Source organism: Carassius auratus, chromosome 27, assembly GCF_003368295.1.
Source record: "Carassius auratus strain Wakin chromosome 27, ASM336829v1, whole genome shotgun sequence".
NCBI lineage: Eukaryota > Metazoa > Chordata > Actinopteri > Cypriniformes > Cyprinidae > Carassius > Carassius auratus.
In genome coordinates this window covers 27,715,107-27,735,751 of record NC_039269.1, presented here as the reverse complement: position 1 = coordinate 27,735,751, position 20,645 = coordinate 27,715,107, and the positions used below count along the sequence as shown (strand labels likewise).

General features: G+C 37.4%; 2 protein-coding genes across 2 annotated transcripts; one reads left to right on the top strand and one right to left on the bottom strand.

Moving 5' to 3' along the window:
- Positions 1 to 5,479: 5,479 nt before the first annotated feature.
- snap47 (synaptosome associated protein 47) lies at positions 5,480 to 17,012 on the bottom strand. The gene is made up of 6 exons (XM_026206977.1): positions 16,762 to 17,012; positions 15,682 to 16,199; positions 14,538 to 15,040; positions 12,244 to 12,359; positions 8,380 to 8,548; positions 5,480 to 5,711 (listed from the first exon to the last, which is right to left on the bottom strand). Exons 2-5 carry the CDS (start codon positions 16,173 to 16,175, stop codon positions 8,402 to 8,404), a joined length of 1,260 nt encoding a protein of 419 aa, XP_026062762.1. The 5' UTR covers positions 16,176 to 16,199; positions 16,762 to 17,012; the 3' UTR covers positions 5,480 to 5,711; positions 8,380 to 8,401.
- A 159-nt stretch (positions 17,013 to 17,171) lies between these two features.
- Positions 17,172 to 20,134, top strand: jmjd4 (jumonji domain containing 4). Its single transcript, XM_026206976.1, has 6 exons — positions 17,172 to 17,800; positions 18,178 to 18,343; positions 18,484 to 18,609; positions 19,011 to 19,278; positions 19,379 to 19,525; positions 19,680 to 20,134. Exons 1-6 carry the CDS (start codon positions 17,548 to 17,550, stop codon positions 19,986 to 19,988), a joined length of 1,269 nt encoding a protein of 422 aa, XP_026062761.1. The 5' UTR covers positions 17,172 to 17,547; the 3' UTR covers positions 19,989 to 20,134.
- Positions 20,135 to 20,645: the final 511 nt, after the last annotated feature.

The following is a 20,645-nucleotide window of genomic DNA, read 5'->3' as shown; positions in this document are numbered from 1 at the left end:
AACATATTGAGGGAAAGGTCTGAGTCTCAATGTTCATTATTTGGCGATACAAGTAATATTGTGACAGTACTTCATATTTGTGACAGCAAAAATGTGTTTTAAAAATTTCTATTGAGTTGGGTGTCGCCCGGTGAATATTTTTGATATAGCGCCTAAACAAAATCCCACATTAACTTTTGTAATATCAACTTCACATTTGGAACATAGCTCATTTTGACGAATGACTTAAATTTTATAGAAATTTGTAATTTCTAAATATTTTGTAAAAAAAATTAAAATACATTCAAATTATTGTACATAAACCAATTATAAAAAACAGTATACTTTTCTTTACAGTAGACTTAAACTTCCCTAAATGTTATAAACTTAGACTTTTTAGTCTTTAGTCTTTTATTTAGTCTTTAGTCTCTTAATAGTTTAATACCTAGGGTTAGGGGTTTGTTCATATCACTAACCATGAGCAATAGTATAATTCTTGTCCTTCTAGGTGTTTTGAGGTGTTGCTGCATTGCCTGCCTTTTATTTTGAATACAAATTCATAACATTAAGAATAACACTCAAGTAATTCCACCTAATTATAAGTAACTTTCCGTATGAGCTAAAGTCAAAGAACTCATAAGATTGTGTGTAATATTATGGCTAATAAAAAACTTGGCTACTCTAAGATGGATGGATATTGAGGGAAAAGCATTTTGAGGCAACTGGGACTTTCCTAGATTGATTGCTTCCACTTTTAAAATATATTTCTGGGAAGGTGCTTTAGTGAATGGTCATAGGAGGTGTTCTGGCAGAAATGGATCATAAGTCACGCATGCGAGAATGAGCGAGTATTTCACAAGAACCATGCATAAGTTGGAAATTAGTTTCCATTGTGAAGACATTCAGTGCGTATTGTATGATAGGTCAGTGCTTAGGTATAAAAATAAATGGTCATGACATCTCATGTTGAAGTCTGCTGGACCTACGAAGTATGTATTTGCTCTTAATTTAGTGAAAGAAAAAATGATTGAAGGTCAGTGTTACCACCTGCAGAGCAGTGGAGGACTGCTAGAAAGCTACTTATTTTAAATGCATGGTGTGATAATAAAGAGAATTAAACTCCATATTAATAATGATTTTAATGCATTACCCAGTAAGGAATACAAGTGAAGCAAGTATAAAGTATCTCTAAATAAACAAAAAAGACCTATTCATGACCAATGGAATAATAATAATAATATTTGCAGGAGGCTGATGATATCAGATTCATCTCTGCATGGATCTTCAGTGTTAAGGCATGTGCTTTACAGTCACATTGAGGACATTCATGCTGAGACAGGGATCTTTGCAGGGTGTTACTTCCCACTGAAGTACTAAAATGCTGTAGTCTGATCAGCTTAAATCAGTCTTTGTTGCCTTTATGTCACATGCCATGGTTTGTGTTTGCATGTTATGAAGAACATACTGTATATGAAAACTATTGTAACATAATGGTGACCGATTGTATTGAAGAAATTCTTTATCAAGTATCTTGATGTTGTTTTAACTCAAGTTAACAAACAGATCAGAGCAGCTGTTATAGGAATGAGGGTGACAAATTCTTGTTTTTTGAATTTTACCAACATCTGAGTAAGTTCATGGTTCATGGAGTGAGATGAGATGCAATGGCCAAAGATGTGCCCGATGCATTTTGTACATAAACCAACAATTGTTACTGTTAAATAAATGTTGCTCAATTACATGGTAATGACACGGATGTCAAAAACCCAGCTGAAGGCCTGCTTGGGACACTATGTTTAAATGTAAATTTTCTAATGTAGCTCTGCAAATAAAGGCGTTTTAAAGATTGCACTGACATGGCATTTTGCTTCTTTCATGAGGAAGGATCCACTTATAATTGTGTAAAACAAATGACTAACAATAAATAGATAAATTATTAAATTTGCATTTTATTAAAGGAAATCAAAGTATAATTATTGTATTTTTTTGTTGTTTTGATTATTAGTTTTATTATTAACTATAAAGCTTGTGCTGTAATGTATGTGGCCCGTGGGCCGCCTGTTGCCCACACACAACACATGAAAATGATTTGAAAAGTGTAAATGGTCCTGAAAATAAAGCACTTCAACTGTTCACGGTCAAAAATAACCACATTGAAAATGCGAGAATGGGAAGCAAATTTCATCTAGTAGAAACTTTTGCTACTGCTCGCAAACAAATCCTACTGTAAGCTAATTTTTGAGTTATCAACCTTAAATTTGTAACACAATTTATATAACTTTGCATGTTTTTTTTTTTTATTTTGTGCAGTTTCAGAGTAAAATATGTTTTGTTAAATATATATTTTAATATAACATTTAAAAAAATATTTTTTTGTTCATTTTGCATAATAATTAACACACTTCTATAACTCGTTAAATAATAGACCAATCTTAAGTCTGTGCCCTAAAGCATTCAAGATTTACAACAATTTAATTAGGAAATCTCATTTCCAGATCTATGCTCTATAAAGTGGTTAACAGGTAATAAACTGACTATTGCATATATATAAATTGGTACCATAAAATCTGGTAAAATTACTAAATATAGTTTTAGTCATTCCTGTCTGTTGCTTGCTTATGATAAGTACAGTCCCATATATCCGCAACCATATGCCATATAAATGCATGTGTTTGTCTTCAAAGAACAGGATAACAATAATTAAATTAGTTGGCAGTGATATCCAAGATTATTTTGGTATGCTTGGTAATAAAAAGCACGTTTGGAGTTCAAAGTAACCTATGTAGAAAAAGCAACCCAACAAGTGCAAATTTATAACCAATAGTACTCAACTTCATAATCGTTCTACCCAAACTGTACACTGGGACCGAGCAAAACCACAATACAGAATCAAAGTCCATGCCCTCATCAACCTTTTCCCATAACTGAGTCTGAAACTGATTGATTTACCATCAATAGAGACACCCATCTTCCCAGAGTTGCCCACCCCAAGTCCATCATGTAAACAGACCAGTAAGTCAAGGCCAGTAAAAATCACTAGCGTCTCCACACCATCCGCTGCGAGGCAGAGCCGGATCTCAAGTACAGCGACTGTGGTTGGGCCAGACCGCCGCCACTTCCTCACATTGCATGGCTGCTTCTAACCACACCAGTATGTGTTCATTCTCTCCATGTCTTCAGGCTACCCAATCCAAGTAGCTGAAAGGTACGTGTTAAGAGTTTACACAGAAAATCCCAAAAGAGATTGCTGTTTATCACGCAATGGAGAGCGAGTATCCTTGGGTTTAATGCTTAGGATGGGTCAATGTGCCTAGATTTTCCACAGCAGAAGTGAAACACGCAAACAAGCACTACACTTAGCTTATGCTAGATATACACTGCAAAATTTTCACTTTTCACATTGACAAAAGCCCGAAATATTAAGCGAATTGGTGCTTGTTCATGTGAATGACGATCACATGAAGCGAATCAAAGATGCGATCTGAGGGGCCATTTAAATGACGTTTTCAGCCAAAAACTGGAAACTTTTTATACGTTTTGCCAATTTGTTTACACAAAACTGTCATGTAAACATCATTTATCGTGAAAACATAATGTCAACATAATTTTTAAAACCGATTTCAAAGTGCAAGTATGTATACATGCGCAGTACATGTCGATTTTAAAGGCAAGCGAGAACAAACATACACAACAATGGCAGAGTATATGGTACTGTTGTTGCTGCTCAAGAGTTTGCTAACGCTTCTTCAGAAAAGTGTGGATTTACTTCACCAACATTACAACCAACAGCAGAGACGCTTCGCTTGCACACGGCAACTGGTACTGTTTACTAACAAGGTGACAGCACCAACTACTGGCCTGGCATATATAATAGAGTGTTTTTGGCAATTTTCGTGGATATGTGTAAACGCAAATCGTTTTGAAAACATTGTGTATATATGAAACTTTTTAAAAACGCAAGGGAAAAACTTTTCCATTTTTGACTACAAAGAATGAGAGAAGCTCTAATGCATCACAAATTCCAAAGGAATATTTAGAAGGCTAAACATCTGGTTGCTATTGAAGTCGAATACTTCCCTACTATATAGTATGTGTAAAACAGTGTGCTTAAAAAGCAGTATATCTAAATTAATAGTTTTTGCAAAAACATTAAGCAAAAAGTAATTGGATCACCTACTTCTTCAGCTGGGAGTATGAAATACTCATTTGATGGACAGTTCTCATGAGGCCACAGAAGTTTTATGAATGGCAGTGAAGCAGCATAAAGACTGGTAGGTGATGTGACATTAAAAGCATGGTGGATGCAATAAATCCGAAATTAATTCATAGTATATATCATTCATAGACTTTTTTTTTTTATAACGTAGTATCTACTCAATACACAATTTTTTTGTGTAAAATGCCGAAAGTATGAAATGTGTTTTAACTTGAAATTACACTGGTGCTGACCTACAGCCAATGAGAGAGCATGATACATGGAAAGGCAAATCTCAGACAGAGGAGACATATTATGTTATGTATCATTTCTTGTGCATGCAATTTGTAAATGAGGCAGAGTTGTCTGAGATAATTCCTAGAGAAATATTATGTAACATGTGACCCTCAGTCACTGGTCCATTGTGTAACATGCAATCCACAGAAGATTCATGATAACAGAAAATTGTGAAAGCAGATGCTTAACTTCTTGTGCCAACCAAATGCTGTAATAACAAGGTTGTTAGTGTGTCAGTCTAAGGGGCATTTACATGACACCATTTTCAACCATTTGGCCATCCTTTTACACATTGGCATTTTGGGTGCCTGAAGGCACAGACTTCTGAAAATGGGTTTTTAATGGCAAGTTTTGAAATAATGTCATCATTGTCTATGATTTTGTAATCTACAGAAACGTGAATTTATGAAAACATGCGGATAATGTTTTCAGTCTATAGCTATGTGTGCAGTGACATCTTCAGGCATGATACAGAGTTTTTAGTTGTTTTCAAGAATCAGTGTGAACGGGGATTGTTTTGACAAGGTTGTTGTCTGTTTGTGAAACTTTTCAGAAGTGCAAAAAAAGAAGAAATTTTCTGTACATTGTTGTCATGTAAAATGAATCAATGTTGAACTAAATTGAGATCAATAATGGCACTATTGTTGGCAGATCTGCTTTATAGCTGATTTGATTTTGTTTCATATTTGATGAACTCTGAAACATTAACACAGTTCATCTCTATTAAACTAATTTATTGAATAATGGCATAATTGTCTTCTGGAGGGCTACAGAATCAACTTTAACACTGCTATGTTTCTGTTTATTTCTGTGAAGTTGCTTTAAAATAATTTTTGTTTGTTTAACTCTAAATTGAATATCGACAAATCAAAACCCTCACAGAAGAGAGACAACAAATAGTGACAATAAAGAGGTCTGAGTTTATTTAACACTTGATCACAAAAAAAAACATATACAGTAAATAAATATAGAATTATCGGTTTACGCTTATCAACAAAGTAATTTAAAAAAATTTAATTACCACACATGAAACAATGACAAAGCAGGATTCTAGTGCATTACTGTTAAAGGGTTGATAATGTACAAAAGCTTGTGAAATGTTGAAATGTCACAATTTACACAACAACCGTAAATTGATTACAGTGTTTAAAATCTGCCGTAGTGCTCTCCTTTGTTTCCTTCCAGTGGGGTGAAGTTGCTAAGCCATGCAAAATGACACTGGTTACAGATCCATGTGGACCTGAGAAAAAAAAAAAAAAAATTCTATGATCCTCAATAGAGCTCAACAGTCACATTATAATCAATCAAAACCCTTTCACTAGTTCACGCTTACATATAATTAGCTGAGGTATGGTATGCGTATTTGGCGTGCTGTCCGGGGAAGGGCTCCGAGCTCGGGAATGGCCCGAACCTAGAGTACCCCCCCTTCCCCGTATATTATAAAGTGAACTTGATGTGAGGAGATGGGGTGGAGGAGGGATGCTGATAAACCGTCAATGGATAGAGGTAAGTCAGCGATATTTATACTATGGGATTGATTACTTGATTGTGGTCCACCTGTGATGATTAGGCTAAGTATCTGACGCGCTCCTCCCGAATCTTCATTGATAATTACATATAGCAAAAAAAAAAAATACATTAGTATTTTCCTGTAGATAAGGTTTTAACTTGATCCAACAATCAGATGCTGTCAGACATCATGGAAAACAGCAGCAAGTGAAAGTTAACTAGGCAATTATTACATTGTATTATTGCATTTTTAATAATACAAACCATATCACTTACTTTGCTTCTCAACTACATGTATATGCAGTGTTTGGAGGGTTCTGTGGTATCTTTTTTTTACCTAACTACAACATTAGTTTGCATATGAAAAATTACATTTTTAAAAACTTTAACAATGATCTAAATTTACACTGTTACACTGTGTGTGTCCCGAGTTTGAATCCCAGACTGTGGACTTTTCCCGATCATGCCCCCCCCCTCTCTCCCACTTTGCTTCCTGTCGCTCACTACACTGGCCTATCTAACAAAAAAATAAAAAATAAAAAATAAAAATAAAAAAGGTTATTTTGGGCTATTGAAAATATTAAGGGTAGAATAATGTAATCTACTGGTTAGAGAAAAACTTAAAGTTTCAGAAAATAAGTGTCTTTGTATGGCTTAGGTACTTAGACGTGACAAAGAGAGGATCTAAGTGCAGATGAATTTTAATAAAAATTAAAAACTCTGATCAATAAAAAAAACATAAGAATGGAGTAGAAGAAGTGGAGAAGGCAAAAAGGGGCCTGGAGCCAAAAGCAGAGCAGGGAACCAGCATGGAGCCAGAGACCGAGGTGGAGTCGGTGGAGATGGACAGCACCAGGGTGGTGCCAGCAGAGATGACCATCAGGGTGGAGCTGAGTATCCCACGAGATCATGGAACTATCAGGGCAGAGCTGGAGACCATGACAGAGGCGGAGAAGGTGAAGACCCTAATGGGGCTGGGAGAGCAGGAAGCCAAGGCAAGGCTAGCAGACTCAACACATTCTCACTCCCAACTTGTCACATATTGACGCTTGGTCAGAAACCTCTAGCGTCATTTTGGGAAGACAAAGACTGGGAAGTCATGGCAGAGCAAGGGAACAATACGGCCGAGACAAGGACTTTCATAGCAAAGCGGGTTCAACAGGGCACCATAGCAGAGCCAGAAGACCATTGGGGATCTAGGAGCCATGGTAGAACTTAAACAAGGATCATAGGGATTGTAAGACTGGCTTCCACGGCTGTAGCAGAGTTGTCAGAGAGCACAGAGAGTTCAAGGACAGTCTCTATGGACATGGCCATGAGCACAGAGAGTGCGAGGGTAGCCCTGAGAGTTTACAGAGCCAACGGGGGGCACTAAGAGTTCAGAGACAGACTCTGTGCCTTTAACCAAGCAAAAAGACAGCTTAGGGGATGCTGTAATTGCATTACAGTTGTCATTACACGAAAGTACAGCTGACAGTGGAGGGACTACCAGACTTGAGGCCTTCGGGATCACCGGACTTGCGAATATAGAGACCACCAGACTTGGAAGCACAAGCAGTGCAGAGACCTCCACACTCTGGAGAGCGTTGGGACCACAGGAAGTGTAAGGTGAGAAGCTGAGTCTTAAGGCCAAGTTGAAATCTAGTAAGGACATCAGTAAAACAGTCCATGTGACATCAGTGGTTCAACTGTAATTTTACGAAGCAGCTAAAATGCAGATAAGTTTAATAAAGACTAATAACGAAGATAAAAAATATTAAAAAAAACAGACCAAGGAACAGAACCAAGTAACCTCAAACATGGAAGGATAAGACCAGACAGTGAACACTAAAAACATGAGGGTATAAATACACACAGACCCAACAGGGTAACAAGACAAAGGAGTGAACAATGAGGGACTAATGAGAGAAACTTATTTTATTGGCTTTTCTATTACTTGCTAATGTGGGGTCCATTTGCACTCTCAATACTGTAGTTCTTGCTAATAGTGCCGATTAATTAATGACCACCAATAAAAGGCATCTAATAGACATCTTTTAGACTTATAATAAACCCTAATGTACAGATCTGATGGCCTTTATGTCCAAGAAGCTTATTTGACTATGAACATGCAGTTGCATAACCATGAGTGTTATTCCCAAATACATGTGCTATTAAAAAATTCCCAAATACAAATGTAAGCATTCAAAACTACCTGGCTCCTATCTGACACTTAACTTTTATGAGAATGCTATTGTATGTTAACATGATCAGACATCCGTCCCCAACCAAATTTGTGCATTCAGCTCTACAGCTTTCTAAATAGCCAAACCTTACTCATAAAGATCAAATGAATTTTTCAAGTATAAAGAGTGTTCTATTGAGAAACACACCCCTGTGTATTCCTGAGCATATCTTACCATTTATCTGGTGACATTAAGTTCAAAGTAGTTTCCTCATGCGGCGAGTGTGTCTGTTAATGTTCATGGTGTTGCGGTCAGCAGAACAGCTCAGTTCATCCAGAGCTTCGTCTTGACGCTCCAGCTCGGTCTCAGCCTCCAGGGCTAGATTCTTCAGCTGCTGGAGCATCTACACAAACACAGCACAAGATAATCATGTGGATAATGAATATTTGGAATTGGAGTCCAAAATATAGATATAAGGATATTGGGAGTTGACTTTAATTTTTTTTACTAATTGCTTTGGTACAGTGATTGACTGACAGATCAGTCTGCAGTCTAGATGCTGGTGTTCAGCAGACATCAAGGCGATATAATGGCGACGCATTCACATATATTTCCAACTACCTCAATGGTTTGAATGATGAGATCATCCAGACGTCTACACTTGCATGTTTTGCTGTTCATTTTCTGATCAGATCACCCAATATGGATTTTAATGTGTACATGTGATGAAAGTGACAATAAACCGATTCTATTTTGCTACTCTTAGACAAAATATATAATTTTAAATGTAACTTATTTTGTCTTCTGAGAAACATGAAACTATCTTCTGTAGACTCCGAAGGGCAGTACTAAATGAAAAAATAAAATAAATAAGGCAAAATATGAAAAATATATGAATCACCATTCTGTACAAAAGTTTTCACCCCCTGGCTCTTAATGCATGTTTTTTCCTTCTGGAGCATCAATGGGCGTTTGAACCTTCTGCTATAGTAGCATAAGAGTCCCTCAATTGTCCTCAGTGTGAAATGATGGATCTCAAAATGACAGTCTCTTTTGGAAAAGGTTAAAATATGCGGAAGATGCTGGAAAACCAAAGAATCTGCAGGAGCTGGGAATTTTTTCTGAAGAACAGCAGGCAGTTTAACTGCTCAGGACCAAGGCAGGACTCATGAAAGACTAGATCAAAACAGAAAATCGGTTGTGGATCATCCAGGAAACGAGACATAGTATTAAGATTCAAGGGTATGTAAACTTTTGAACGGGGTCATTTTTATAAATTCAGTTATTCTTTTTTTCTTGTGGAGTATAAATATATATTATATTTATATACATCTGTTATTTGAAATAGCTTATTCAGGACAGTACTAAATAAAATATACCATGCAACATTTTTAACATTTCATGAGCTCTCTTAAGCAGAGTTCAGACTGTACAGTTTTAAAAGTAGTCGGGTCACTGTTTATTTCACACTGCATGACTTTCACACTGCACGATGGATCGGCGACATGAAGGTTTCACACTGCATGACTTTACAGTAGGAAGAATCGCAGACAACTCTGTCTGGCATGCAAACTATGTTTCACAACCAAACATATATATGTACACAGACACACACACATACACACTCCCTGGCCACTTTGTTAGGTACATGTTGCTTGTACTGAGTTGGACCCCCTTTTGTATGTAATACTTGATCTTACAATGATCCTGGATCAATATTTCTGCCAATAATTTCAGTGATTGAGGATGTGGGGTGCAAATAGAAGAATATAAGGTATTATATTCTTTTCTTTGCACCTCACATCCTCAAATCACTGAAAACAGGGCCGTGCCTATAGAATATTAAAAGTTTTTATAACAATACAAAGTTAAAATGTCTTTCGTTATGGGCATCATGAGACTGATTTTTCTTCCTATTGTGGAAAGTGACAGGTTACAGTACTTTTTTTATTTTTATTTAGCATTATTATAAACAGTCTGTGCTGAGTCTATGCATTACATTCCCATGAGACAAGCTGCCCTGCCTTACTCCTTTAAAACTTATTTTCCATCTCCTCATGACATTTTAACATGTTTGTTTTTAGTGTTTCTCAACCCCAAAACCATCCTGAAAAGTGATATCTGTGATGGTTGACCAACCATCAATTATCTCTGGTCATAGCAATAATATTGTGTTTTGAAATGGTTCAACACGAAGAGCACCATTCCGCACATCCTCATTATAATGCACTCAATGAAAAACGCTTGACTGTTTTTGCGTCAGTGTTTATGTCTGGTTGCTGCCTACCATGCAGCACCTCGGCTGAGCACTGAAAGGGTTTTACAGCTGGCACTGTGGCCGTCTGACGATGATGGCACTGAGACCTTATATCTTTGTGCGGTGGGGGAATGCCTAGAGTCAGCTGCCCACTCCTGTCGCAAAAAAAACACAAGCCACAGACACGTCACACTGTAGTTTAAGTATGTTTGCTCTGTTTTTGTGTACTTTCTTTTTAAAATTCTGCTTTGAACAAGCCCTAAGCCTGTTAAATGTAACTTTTCCCAGCCCGTTACAACTACGGACATAAATTATACCTAAATTTGTGCAGGTTGTTGAAGAGAGGTGTAGGGTTACTTTTCTAATCAATCGAAAATGCATGAAAATCTAAATCAATCCCATAGACTCAAGGAGGAAACGGAGGCATTGAGGGACCAGAATATCATATAATAGACTCTTATGGGCCTTTTTGCAACCACTTACTAATGCTCTAACCTTCAAAAGTTTACGAACAAGTTAAATCTTAAGTGTTTGATTCCAGTCGTCCATTCCTGGATGATCGATGACTGTCTTTAAGTTCTGTGATAGTTGTCCTAAGCAGTTAAACTGCCCACTGTTCCTCAGAAAAAATGTCCATGCCATTCACATTCTTTGCTTTTTCCAGGATATATGACTGGGTATATGATTGAGATCCTTCATTTCAGACAATTGAGGGATGCTCAACAAGGAAACACACAACACAGAGCCAGGGGTGTAAACTTTTGAACAAGATGACCTTACCTGAATATTGAGACCTAAAGGTGTGGATGCAGCCAAACACAAGTTGCAGTTATCAAGACTATAAAAAAAAAAAAGTGTGTGTGTGTGTGTGTGGGGGGGGGGGGGTGTCATCAGATGCAAAATTAACTTTTAGATGTTGTTTGAGCATGTGTGTTGGCAGTGTGTGTACACAACCACCCTATAATGATAAAAATCCACCCAGTGCTTTTATTTTTTTAATCCCCAATAACAATAATAATAACTTTTTCAGATCAGACGGTTCTGAGATTCTTGGCAGAGTGACATGGTTCTGCACAAGCCCCTCCCACGACTGTTGATTGACACTTCTGTTTTACTTTAGACTCGCCCTGAGTGAGCGGTCATCAGTCTGTCATCATTTTCATGCCAAAGTGGTTGTAGACGCTTCTCAGAGATTGAGGTGTTGTTTTGTTGGCTATAATAATGAACATAGTCATTTACTCCCAACATCTGAGCTGCTGAAGACGCAGTGGATCACATTTGTTTTTGAAAGGAATGCGTCCTCTGATCTACCTAAATGCGTTTATGTTCGCGCAAATCATTCGTGATCTAGCCTCACCTATAGAAGAAGTGAGTATAAAGAGTTTTTTATGTTAGCAAGTTCTGTGGTTACAGTTAACAGATTACAGTCTCAGAGAACAGCTCCTCACACAAAGGAAAAAAGGGGGCGGGGTGAGCAGAGCTCATTAGCATTTAAAGAAATATGCACCAAAACGGGTTGCTGTGAAAAGAGCTGTTCTTGGCAAGGTAAAAAGAGTGTTGTTTTACACTACCACTGAAAACCAAAGTATGTTTTAGACGTTTAATTAAGACCCTAAAGAATTATATCAACTTATGGAAAATGAGCATCCGATGACCCCTTTAATTTGGGAGTCATCTGTTAAATGGCCAAAAGCGTCCAACAATAAAGGGTTACCAAGATCAGTATTTAACTGATCACGTGATCACAACTTTTCTGCCCCCCTGAGACCATATCCTTCTAAAATATTTATCTATTGTTAAAAATTAAGTTTGTGTAAAATTAAAACCAACTGATTTCAAACCTGTCTTAGCTCCTGTGCCTCTGCTTCAGTTACAGTGGGCTGAAGCACTTGAAGTTGCAGCTGTGTGAGTTCCCCAGCAGACACCTCCACTGGCACCTCCACATCCTGCCCATGACCTGAAGACACACAGAACCAAGTCATACATTTCCTTCACATGTTGATAAGATTAGAATAAAATGTTTGTAAACATTAACTTCTAAGTGTACAGTGGGATCTCTCTCTTTTAATGACCTGAAGTAGATGTTGGAGCGTGACTGCCACCATGTGGTAGAAATACTTCATAGCCAATGCATTGTCAAAATAAAACACAACTTTAAAATGTCATGGATTAAACTTTGTTTAGTTTATGAACCTGTCATTCAAATTACATGTGTAGTGATGTCAAATGATTATATTCATTATGTATATATAAATACACACATACATATGTATTTAATTTTTTTTTTATTAAATATACATGAAGAAAGACAAACATAAATAGTGATGAAAGTGCTGAATACTGAAATACTGAATTGTTTACTGAGAAATTTGTTTTGTAGATGGGGGCCAAAATAACAAATTTTCACCTGAAATTTTGAGCCAAATTACATGGGGTAAAAATTAAAGATGGCAGCATAACTGTATTTTATTAAATTTTTTGCATGCCTGTAACTCAACTATATACCTGTAACACAATATCTACAGTTTTATTTTATTTCATAGATTTCAATGCCGCTCCGTGTCCAAGATTTATTTATTTTTTTTGTAAATGTCACTTTGGTCACATTCTGTACACACTGTGGTTACTCACACTATGTACGTTTTTGTAAATGCGGTTGTCATTACCTGTGTAGATTTGACTGTGGAATGCGGATATCACTCCTGTAAAGCACTAAAATTGGGCACTAAAAGGTGAATCAATAACTGAATTTAGCTGCTGTGTATAAAGTCTCTGTGGGTGACTTTGCAAACAGCTGATATTTAGTGTATCTAAGGGGAATGTCTGATGAACAAGAATAAATATAATGCAGACAAACAACTGATAAAAGCTGGCTTGCTGAATATTAGATCCCTTTCTACAAAAGCACTTTTGGTACACAAAATAATCACAGATCATAAGCTTGATGTGCTCTGTTTGACAGAAACCTGGCTCAAACCAGACAATTACATAACCTGAAGGGCACAAGGAGAGGTGATGCTACTATTTATAGTATTTTTTCAGTATATATATATATATATATATATATATATATATATATATATATATATATATATATATATATATAGGGATTGGCAATTACATGCATTTATTGGGGTCAAACACTTAATTTATGAAACTTTCTGATTTGTCTGCTTTATTTCCTCAGCGTAAGATGGTGCTGCAATAGAAACTACAGACTCTCTCTTTTCTAGCACATTAGACCAAGTTGCCCTTTGTGCTTTAAGACGAGTAGTCTCAAGCACTGGTATAAAGAGTGAACACGTGGACCCCAGAAATTGGAGCACTGCTGGAAGAAAACAAAAATAGAGCTATTTTTATTGCATGGAAGGATAGTTTTTATACCTACCAAAAAACCCATAAACGCTTGAAAAAGGGCATAAAAAGTCCAGAGCTGCTTACTTTATACCCCCTTTAGAATAAAACCCCATTTAAAAACCCAATCAATCCCTGATGATTGGCAGCTGCTCTTGTGTGGATTTCTAAATGATATGTGAAAAGTTTCTATTTACAATGTTTTTCAGACTTTAAACAGTGTAGCCAATCACAGTCACACACTTTGGCGAGTGCGAGAACACAATGGTCAATCAGAGTTGATCAAGTTAGTCAGAATATAATCAATGTGCCACAGTTTACTTAGCTTGAGCTCTGCACACAGACTTTTTTTTTAATGGGAGTTTTAACTCAAAACTTGCACTTGTGCTGCGGCTGAACAGTGATGTTGGCTTAATTTATTATGAACGAAATGCTTGGAAACTGCATAATTTTACAAGTCCCATTTTTCATGCTGCTAAGGATATCATGCAAAGTTTTGGGAGTGCATTTGGATGGGTTGAGATGGAACAACCCACTTACATTTCTTGCAAATGGCAAGAAAAAAAAGAAAAACAAGTGCAAAGAATCAAAGATTGTCTGGGAAGCTGCAAATGAAAGATAATTATTTGAAAGCTTTTTTTTTTTTATTTTTATATTAGATCAGTTTAATCAATGCATTCTTGACTAATAAAAGTATACATTTTGGAGTGCCTGAGGAGTTTGCAGAAAGTGATTATTTTAAGTCATGTGTCCCAAGGTATGTCTGTCCAAATAAGTGTACCTGCACTCCAAGGGTTTCCTCCACCTTCTGGACTTCCTGTAGTGTTTGCCAAAGTTGCCTGAAATTCTGCATAGTCACGTGTGATCTCAACTTTCTTCTTATACTGCATCTCCAGTACAGATAAAGCTTCAATCATCCTGGCAGAGAGAATTCGGAAACAGATGTCAGGTTTCCCGATGAAGCGTTGCCGAACACTGATCTCGTAGGGGCTGTGCACATACACATCATCCACCTCTTCCTTCTCAAAGCAATGGAGGAGCTGTCCGTTTGCATCTCGAAGCTCCAGAGAGGAGACCAACACTACAAGGCTACCTGGTTTCATGGTTCCAGAGCTTCCAACATGGGAGACAATAGCTGGAATGCTGGTTATGACTTTTTGGCCCTTGGCCGGACCTTTAGCGCAGGCCGCTTTGGCTGCTGCCTCAGACTTGGCCTGCTGGTGGCTCTTCCATGGCAGCTTGCCAAAAGGCCACCAAGAAGGACACTCAAGTTCAGAGAGAAGTCTGCACGAAAGAAAAAAAAAATCATCATAAATATTATAAAACAACATGTGACTGTAGTGTTTGGCGACAGTGGATGTTCTTGAGCTCCCTTTTAACATTAACCAAAATGCCTTACACATGAGGAATGCAACAAACTAAATTATGACTGTAAAGAAAGACTGTAGTATCAAGAAACTAAAATACATCAATGTAATGAACCAATAACAAACCGTTCCCGATTATGTCCATATGTAAAAATATCTTCACAGCTTCCAGCTAGCTGGACTTTTTTAGTTTATTAACACATTAGAGCATTGATCTCAAACTCAGTTCCTAGATGGTCACAGCTCTGCACAGTTTAGCTCCAACACTGATCAAACACACCTGATCCAGATAATCAAGCTCTTTAGGATTACTAGAAACTCCCAAGCAGGTGTGATTTGGAGATGGTCGGAGCTAAACTCTGCAGAGCCGTGCCCTTCTAGAAATTGAGTTTGAGACCACTGCATTAGAGTGATAAAGAAACATGGGTGAATGAGAAAGTATAAAGTGGGACACACTTAACATTATTATTACTATTATTATTAGAAGCACAATAAGCCGTGAAAGACCTTAATGTATCATTCATGTCTCTAGTAGTTATGCATCTGAGCAAAACCTACTTATCTGCCACGCTCAGGTCTGACTCGATCTTGTCCAGGCCTTGCATCATGTTGTCAAACTGCTCTCCCTGGTGGTTCAGGACTTTCCCAGTGTCCTCCAGCCTCCGCTGGGCTCCAGATATCAGGCTGATCAGCTCCTGGCCCTTACTGAGAGCAGCCTCAGCTCCACGGGGCTCTGTGGGTGACAGCAGCCGCTCCCTCCAGAAGTGCTCTAGCACGTGGTAAACCACAGTACGGCAAGGCTTGAGAGAGCCAAACCAGTGCTTGATGTTTCCCTGCTCCAACACAGTAAGAGCACTGAAAACGAAGCTGGACGACTCCATCTTGATCTCCATGATGCGGGAGAGCCTCAGGCTGATCAGATTCTCCTGATTCGGCTCGGAGTTGAAGCGAAGGGTGGTGCGAGATAAGGAGAGGATGCCGCTGGCCCAGCGTTTCTCGCTGTTGATGTAATAAGAGCCGGGCCAGCTATGGATGGATGCCTCCTGGCTCATCTTTTTATGAATTAGGAAGCCCACCTGCCAAGTGAGTGGTGTATATAGAAAATTATTAAACAATCATAGTCTGTCACTTTTTTCTTACATGAACAACTTATGCTTATTTTCTCAACAACACCTGGGCTGGGTTTCCCAAAAGCATTGTAAATTTAAGGTAATCAAAAACTGAAGCTCAGGATGCTTTTGGGAAACAAAGCCATGTGCAATTTTCTAAGAGGAACACAAAAGCAGGAGGCATAACAAACTTCCAACAAGGCCACAAAATTAAGATTTCCTTTACTAATAAATTATTATACCTAATATTAATCTTACTTCATTTTTTTTTAAGAAAACACTAAATGAAGATGAAAAATCGAAATGCTTAATTTCTTTCGTTTTTATAGAACATGCAGTTCATGAATCTTCTGGATTTACAAAATAAATGGTTTTATTAATCCAATTTTTTTATTTAAAAACATTAGTTGAAGACCATTTACATTGATTTTTCTCATGGTTCTGTATGCACATGAGCAGTAGATAATGGTGTGGTTGGCATTACGTGATCTACGCAAAACAAACACCATGGAAATCATTTATGTCTTACCTTTTAGGATTATGTTGACTTTCAAGTGACAGCTACAGCAGCGTGTGACGGATTTTACGCATTAAAGCAATAACATCTCTACGCAACGTTGTCAGTTGCGAGACATTTACTGTTCCGCATCAGTGTTTGTCGTTAACGTTTAATACAACGCCCTAAATAAAGAAATGTGAAAACGAAATATCAAACTCCGTTTCCCTGTCGCGTCGTAGCGATGTAAACACAGCTGAACGCAGCAGTGATCGTTTTAGCGCGCTCATGTTTACACTCCGACGTGCACAAAAACTTTATTAAACGTTCCGCTCAACGTCACACATCTGTATGATGTGGTTATAGCTAATCAGTGGCGTCGACTTAGATTAATTTACATGTATTTTAATGCTATTCAAGTAACTTGCTTTTTTGTATTATACAGCTAATTTTATACGCACGAAGAAAAGCAAATCATTGGGTTGGTGTTCACACGTTTCTTTTCCGGTGGGAAACTGGGCAGACACGGTCCAAGCCATGCGCAGAAAAACCCAATTATTTACGATTTAGAAGCATACAGAAAAAGATAATCGCCTGTCGTCGATAAATTAATTACACGTAAAGTTACGCGTGACGTTAAACCGTCGATACATTAGTTGCGCTTCTACAGCCTAAAAATAACCACGGAACGCTGTCATCAGAGAAGCATGAGGTTGATAAAATGTGTTCTGCAGTGCTATTAAGTCAGCAGTATTGAGTTTTATTTTAAATATTATTACATCAAACATGAAATAACCTGCGGAAACTTCGTGTTATGTCATGGATAGGGAAACCTTTCATAACTGCAGCAGTTTGGTCAAAATGCCCAGGCAGATCCATCAACAGCACTGCTCCTCTCATTTTATTCAGTACTTGGAGAGAGAAATAGCCTACTCCAAATTCTTCAAGAACTACTTGATCCCGAACCAGCCCTGCATGTTTTCCAAAAAATTCACAGAAGACTGGAACTGCAGAAAAAAGTGGGTCACGGCTGATGGCAAACCTAACTTCCAAAGACTTCTGCAGGAATTTGGTGAGCAAAGAATGGCTCTTTTTAATTATTATTATTATTATTATTATTATTATTATTATTATTATTGCGTCATTGTGTCATGCAATATATCTTAGTAATACTTTTAAACACGTACTGCTTCATCTCTAAAATTTCGATTGAGGAAATATGTGAAAACAGCATATTACAGAACATTTTCCCTTTCAGCTTATCTAAGGGTGATTTGAAACCTGTATCTCACATCGCTAGATTAAAATCTAATTGACTAAATGCGTTTGTAAGATCATTTTGCTGTGTATTGTTGAAAACCAATTCTTGAAAATTGGCCAGTTATTGGTAAATGTATAAATGTCTACTAAATATGTGACATCCACAAATGACCTCGTTTTATTATGCAGATGAGACTCCTGTGCCTGTTGCAAACTGTAGTGCAAAAGAATACAACTCCAACCCAAAGCAGATCATGCCTTTTAGGGAGTTCATCCAGTATTGGAGAGAGTACATTCAGAATGGGCATTCTTCACCCAAAGGATGTCTTTACTTAAAGGACTGGCATATGCAAAGGTACAGCTCTTCAGAAGAGGGAAGCATGGGTTATTGTTCAATAGTTTTGAATGGGATGCACAATACTAGTTTGGAAACACTGCATAAAATAAAGAAAGAATAAGTGTGTAAAATTATTTTACTGTTTATGTTCATTTTAGGAACTTTCCTGAACACAGTACTTACAAGACGCCAATTTACTTCTCCTCTGATTGGCTGAATGAATATTGGGACACAATTGAAGTGGATGATTATCGGTTTGTCTACATGGGACCTAAGGGGTCATGGTACGGTGTCATTTATTAATCCTATACAGTTGTAATGGTGTAAAAATCTGTATACATATTTAAAGTTTTTTTGGGGGGGTTTTGTTACATTGGTCCTATAAACGATTTTGGGTTTTGAAGAAACGTGAAAAGCAATGGAACATTATGATGTCAAATTAGGAATTGTTTATTATTCTGCATTATGTCATTTTTGCAGAAGGCAAATTCATTGGAAAGCAAAAAGAAGACCTACCAAATGCTAAGAGAATTTGGTATACATGTTTTATATTAAACTTGAAGATTACAGAAGCATTCTCACGAGCGATCTCAGGCTTTTGAACCTCCAATGTTTAAGGTTGGATGTGAGCTTCTTCTCACCCCTTTGAATGTCATGCATTAAGTGATTTTCTTCTTGCCTCTAGGACCCCTTTCCATGCAGACGTGTTTCGCTCTTACAGTTGGTCTGCCAACATCTGTGGACGTAAGAAATGGCTCCTGTACCCTCCAGGCCAGGAGGAGTTCCTTCGGGACTGTCACGGTAACTTGGCGTATGACGTAACAGCACCCGTGCTTCAAGACAAGGGTCTGTATCCACAGTTTGAAGAGGCCTGTCAGCCTTTAGAGATCATTCAAGAAGCAGGGGAGATCATCTTTGTACCTAGTGGTTGGCATCATCAAGTTTACAATTTGGTAAGCAATAATTGTTTAGAGGTGTCCATATATGCTTTAGAGAAATCTTCCCTGACCAACCCTTCTAACTCGGTTTCAATAATGCATCTTTTAATAATAGGAGGATACCATTTCCATCAATCATAACTGGCTGAATGGCTGTAATTTGGATATCATGTGGCAGTTTCTGCAAGAAGAGCTTTCTTCTGTCCAGAGAGAAATCGAGGAATGGCGTGATACTATGGATAGCTGGCATCAGCATTGTCAGGTAACTCTTCATTTTTGACATCAGTCATCATCTTTTCCAGTCCTAAAGGTCCAACCTATGTGGCTAATAAAGACTCGCTATGTGTTGCAGTACTACTGAAAAATCATACATCAGTTTAACATTCATGTGTATTAACTGATTTATCTTTTTTCAGGTGATCATGAAATCGTGTACAGGAATCGATTATGGGGAGTTTGCCTCTTTCCTTAAGACTATAACAAATAATCGAATGTCCTTTTTAAATTCATGTCCCAGAAGTGCAGATAACAGCCAAGACGGCCTTGCTGAAAGTCTGTTGGCTTTAGGCCCTCAGCATGCGGCCTTTGACCTTCAGAGAGTATTGCATATATTTGAGAGCATGCTTAGTAATGAAGACTTTAAGAGACTTGAGCCCTCAGCTCTGAGCTTCAAACCTGAGGAACTGCTTCAGGAGATCAGAGAGGCTGTTCGAACCATTGTATAAAAGCTATACTGTGTGTATGATCAGCTATCAGCTAATAAACATGCTATTTAATTGCGGTTTATGCTGTCATTATATTTTTATTATGGCAAACAGTGTTTGAGTTACTTTTAAAAGCAATGAATTACAATATTATGCCATAAAAATTACTTAGAAAAAACAGTGTTATTTTTGGCAACTGTAAAGGTCCTTTCACACCAAAAGTGAAATGAATGAGACTCAGGCGGAAGGAAGTGCTCTCAACATGGCAACTTGTTGCTGTAAAGTAATGCTGATATTTTGTTGTAAATTAAAAATTAATATATTACTTTACTAGTTACTTGAAAAAGAAATCGGATTATGTGACTCCCGTGACTTGTAATGCATTACCCTCAACACTGATGACAAATATTATGAGCACACAAACCTTTCATTAAAGATGTTGAGCTGCTTCTTCCAGTACATCAAAGATGATAAAACAATGTTTTAGATGGCTTATTTGTTTAAAATGTCAGTAATGTGTTTGCTTTATGCAAATTAAATGTGGACCACAAAAACCAGTCATAAGGGTCAATTAAAAAAAAATACTGAGATGTATACATCATCTGAAATCTGAATAAATAATCTTTCCATTGATGTACGGTTATTTAAAATAGGACAATATTTAGCGAGATTTGGCGA

Excerpts from the sequence above, each read along its gene's own strand:
- snap47 (XM_026206977.1), bottom strand. The coding sequence starts at position 16,175 with ATGAGCCAGGAGGCATCCATCCATAGCTGGCCCGGCTCTTATTACATC. Across the intron at positions 12,360-14,537 it reads AGGAAACCCTTGGAGTGCAG|GTCATGGGCAGGATGTGGAG; the intron begins GTACACTTATTT and ends GTGTGTCTTCAG. Across the intron at positions 8,549-12,243 it reads AGGCACAGGAGCTAAGACAG|ATGCTCCAGCAGCTGAAGAA; the intron begins GTTTGAAATCAG and ends GTGTTTGTGTAG.
- jmjd4 (XM_026206976.1), top strand. The coding sequence starts at position 17,548 with ATGGATAGGGAAACCTTTCATAACTGCAGCAGTTTGGTCAAAATGCCC. Across the intron at positions 19,279-19,378 it reads ATCATCAAGTTTACAATTTG|GAGGATACCATTTCCATCAA; the intron begins GTAAGCAATAAT and ends TTTTAATAATAG. Across the intron at positions 19,526-19,679 it reads GCTGGCATCAGCATTGTCAG|GTGATCATGAAATCGTGTAC; the intron begins GTAACTCTTCAT and ends ATCTTTTTTCAG.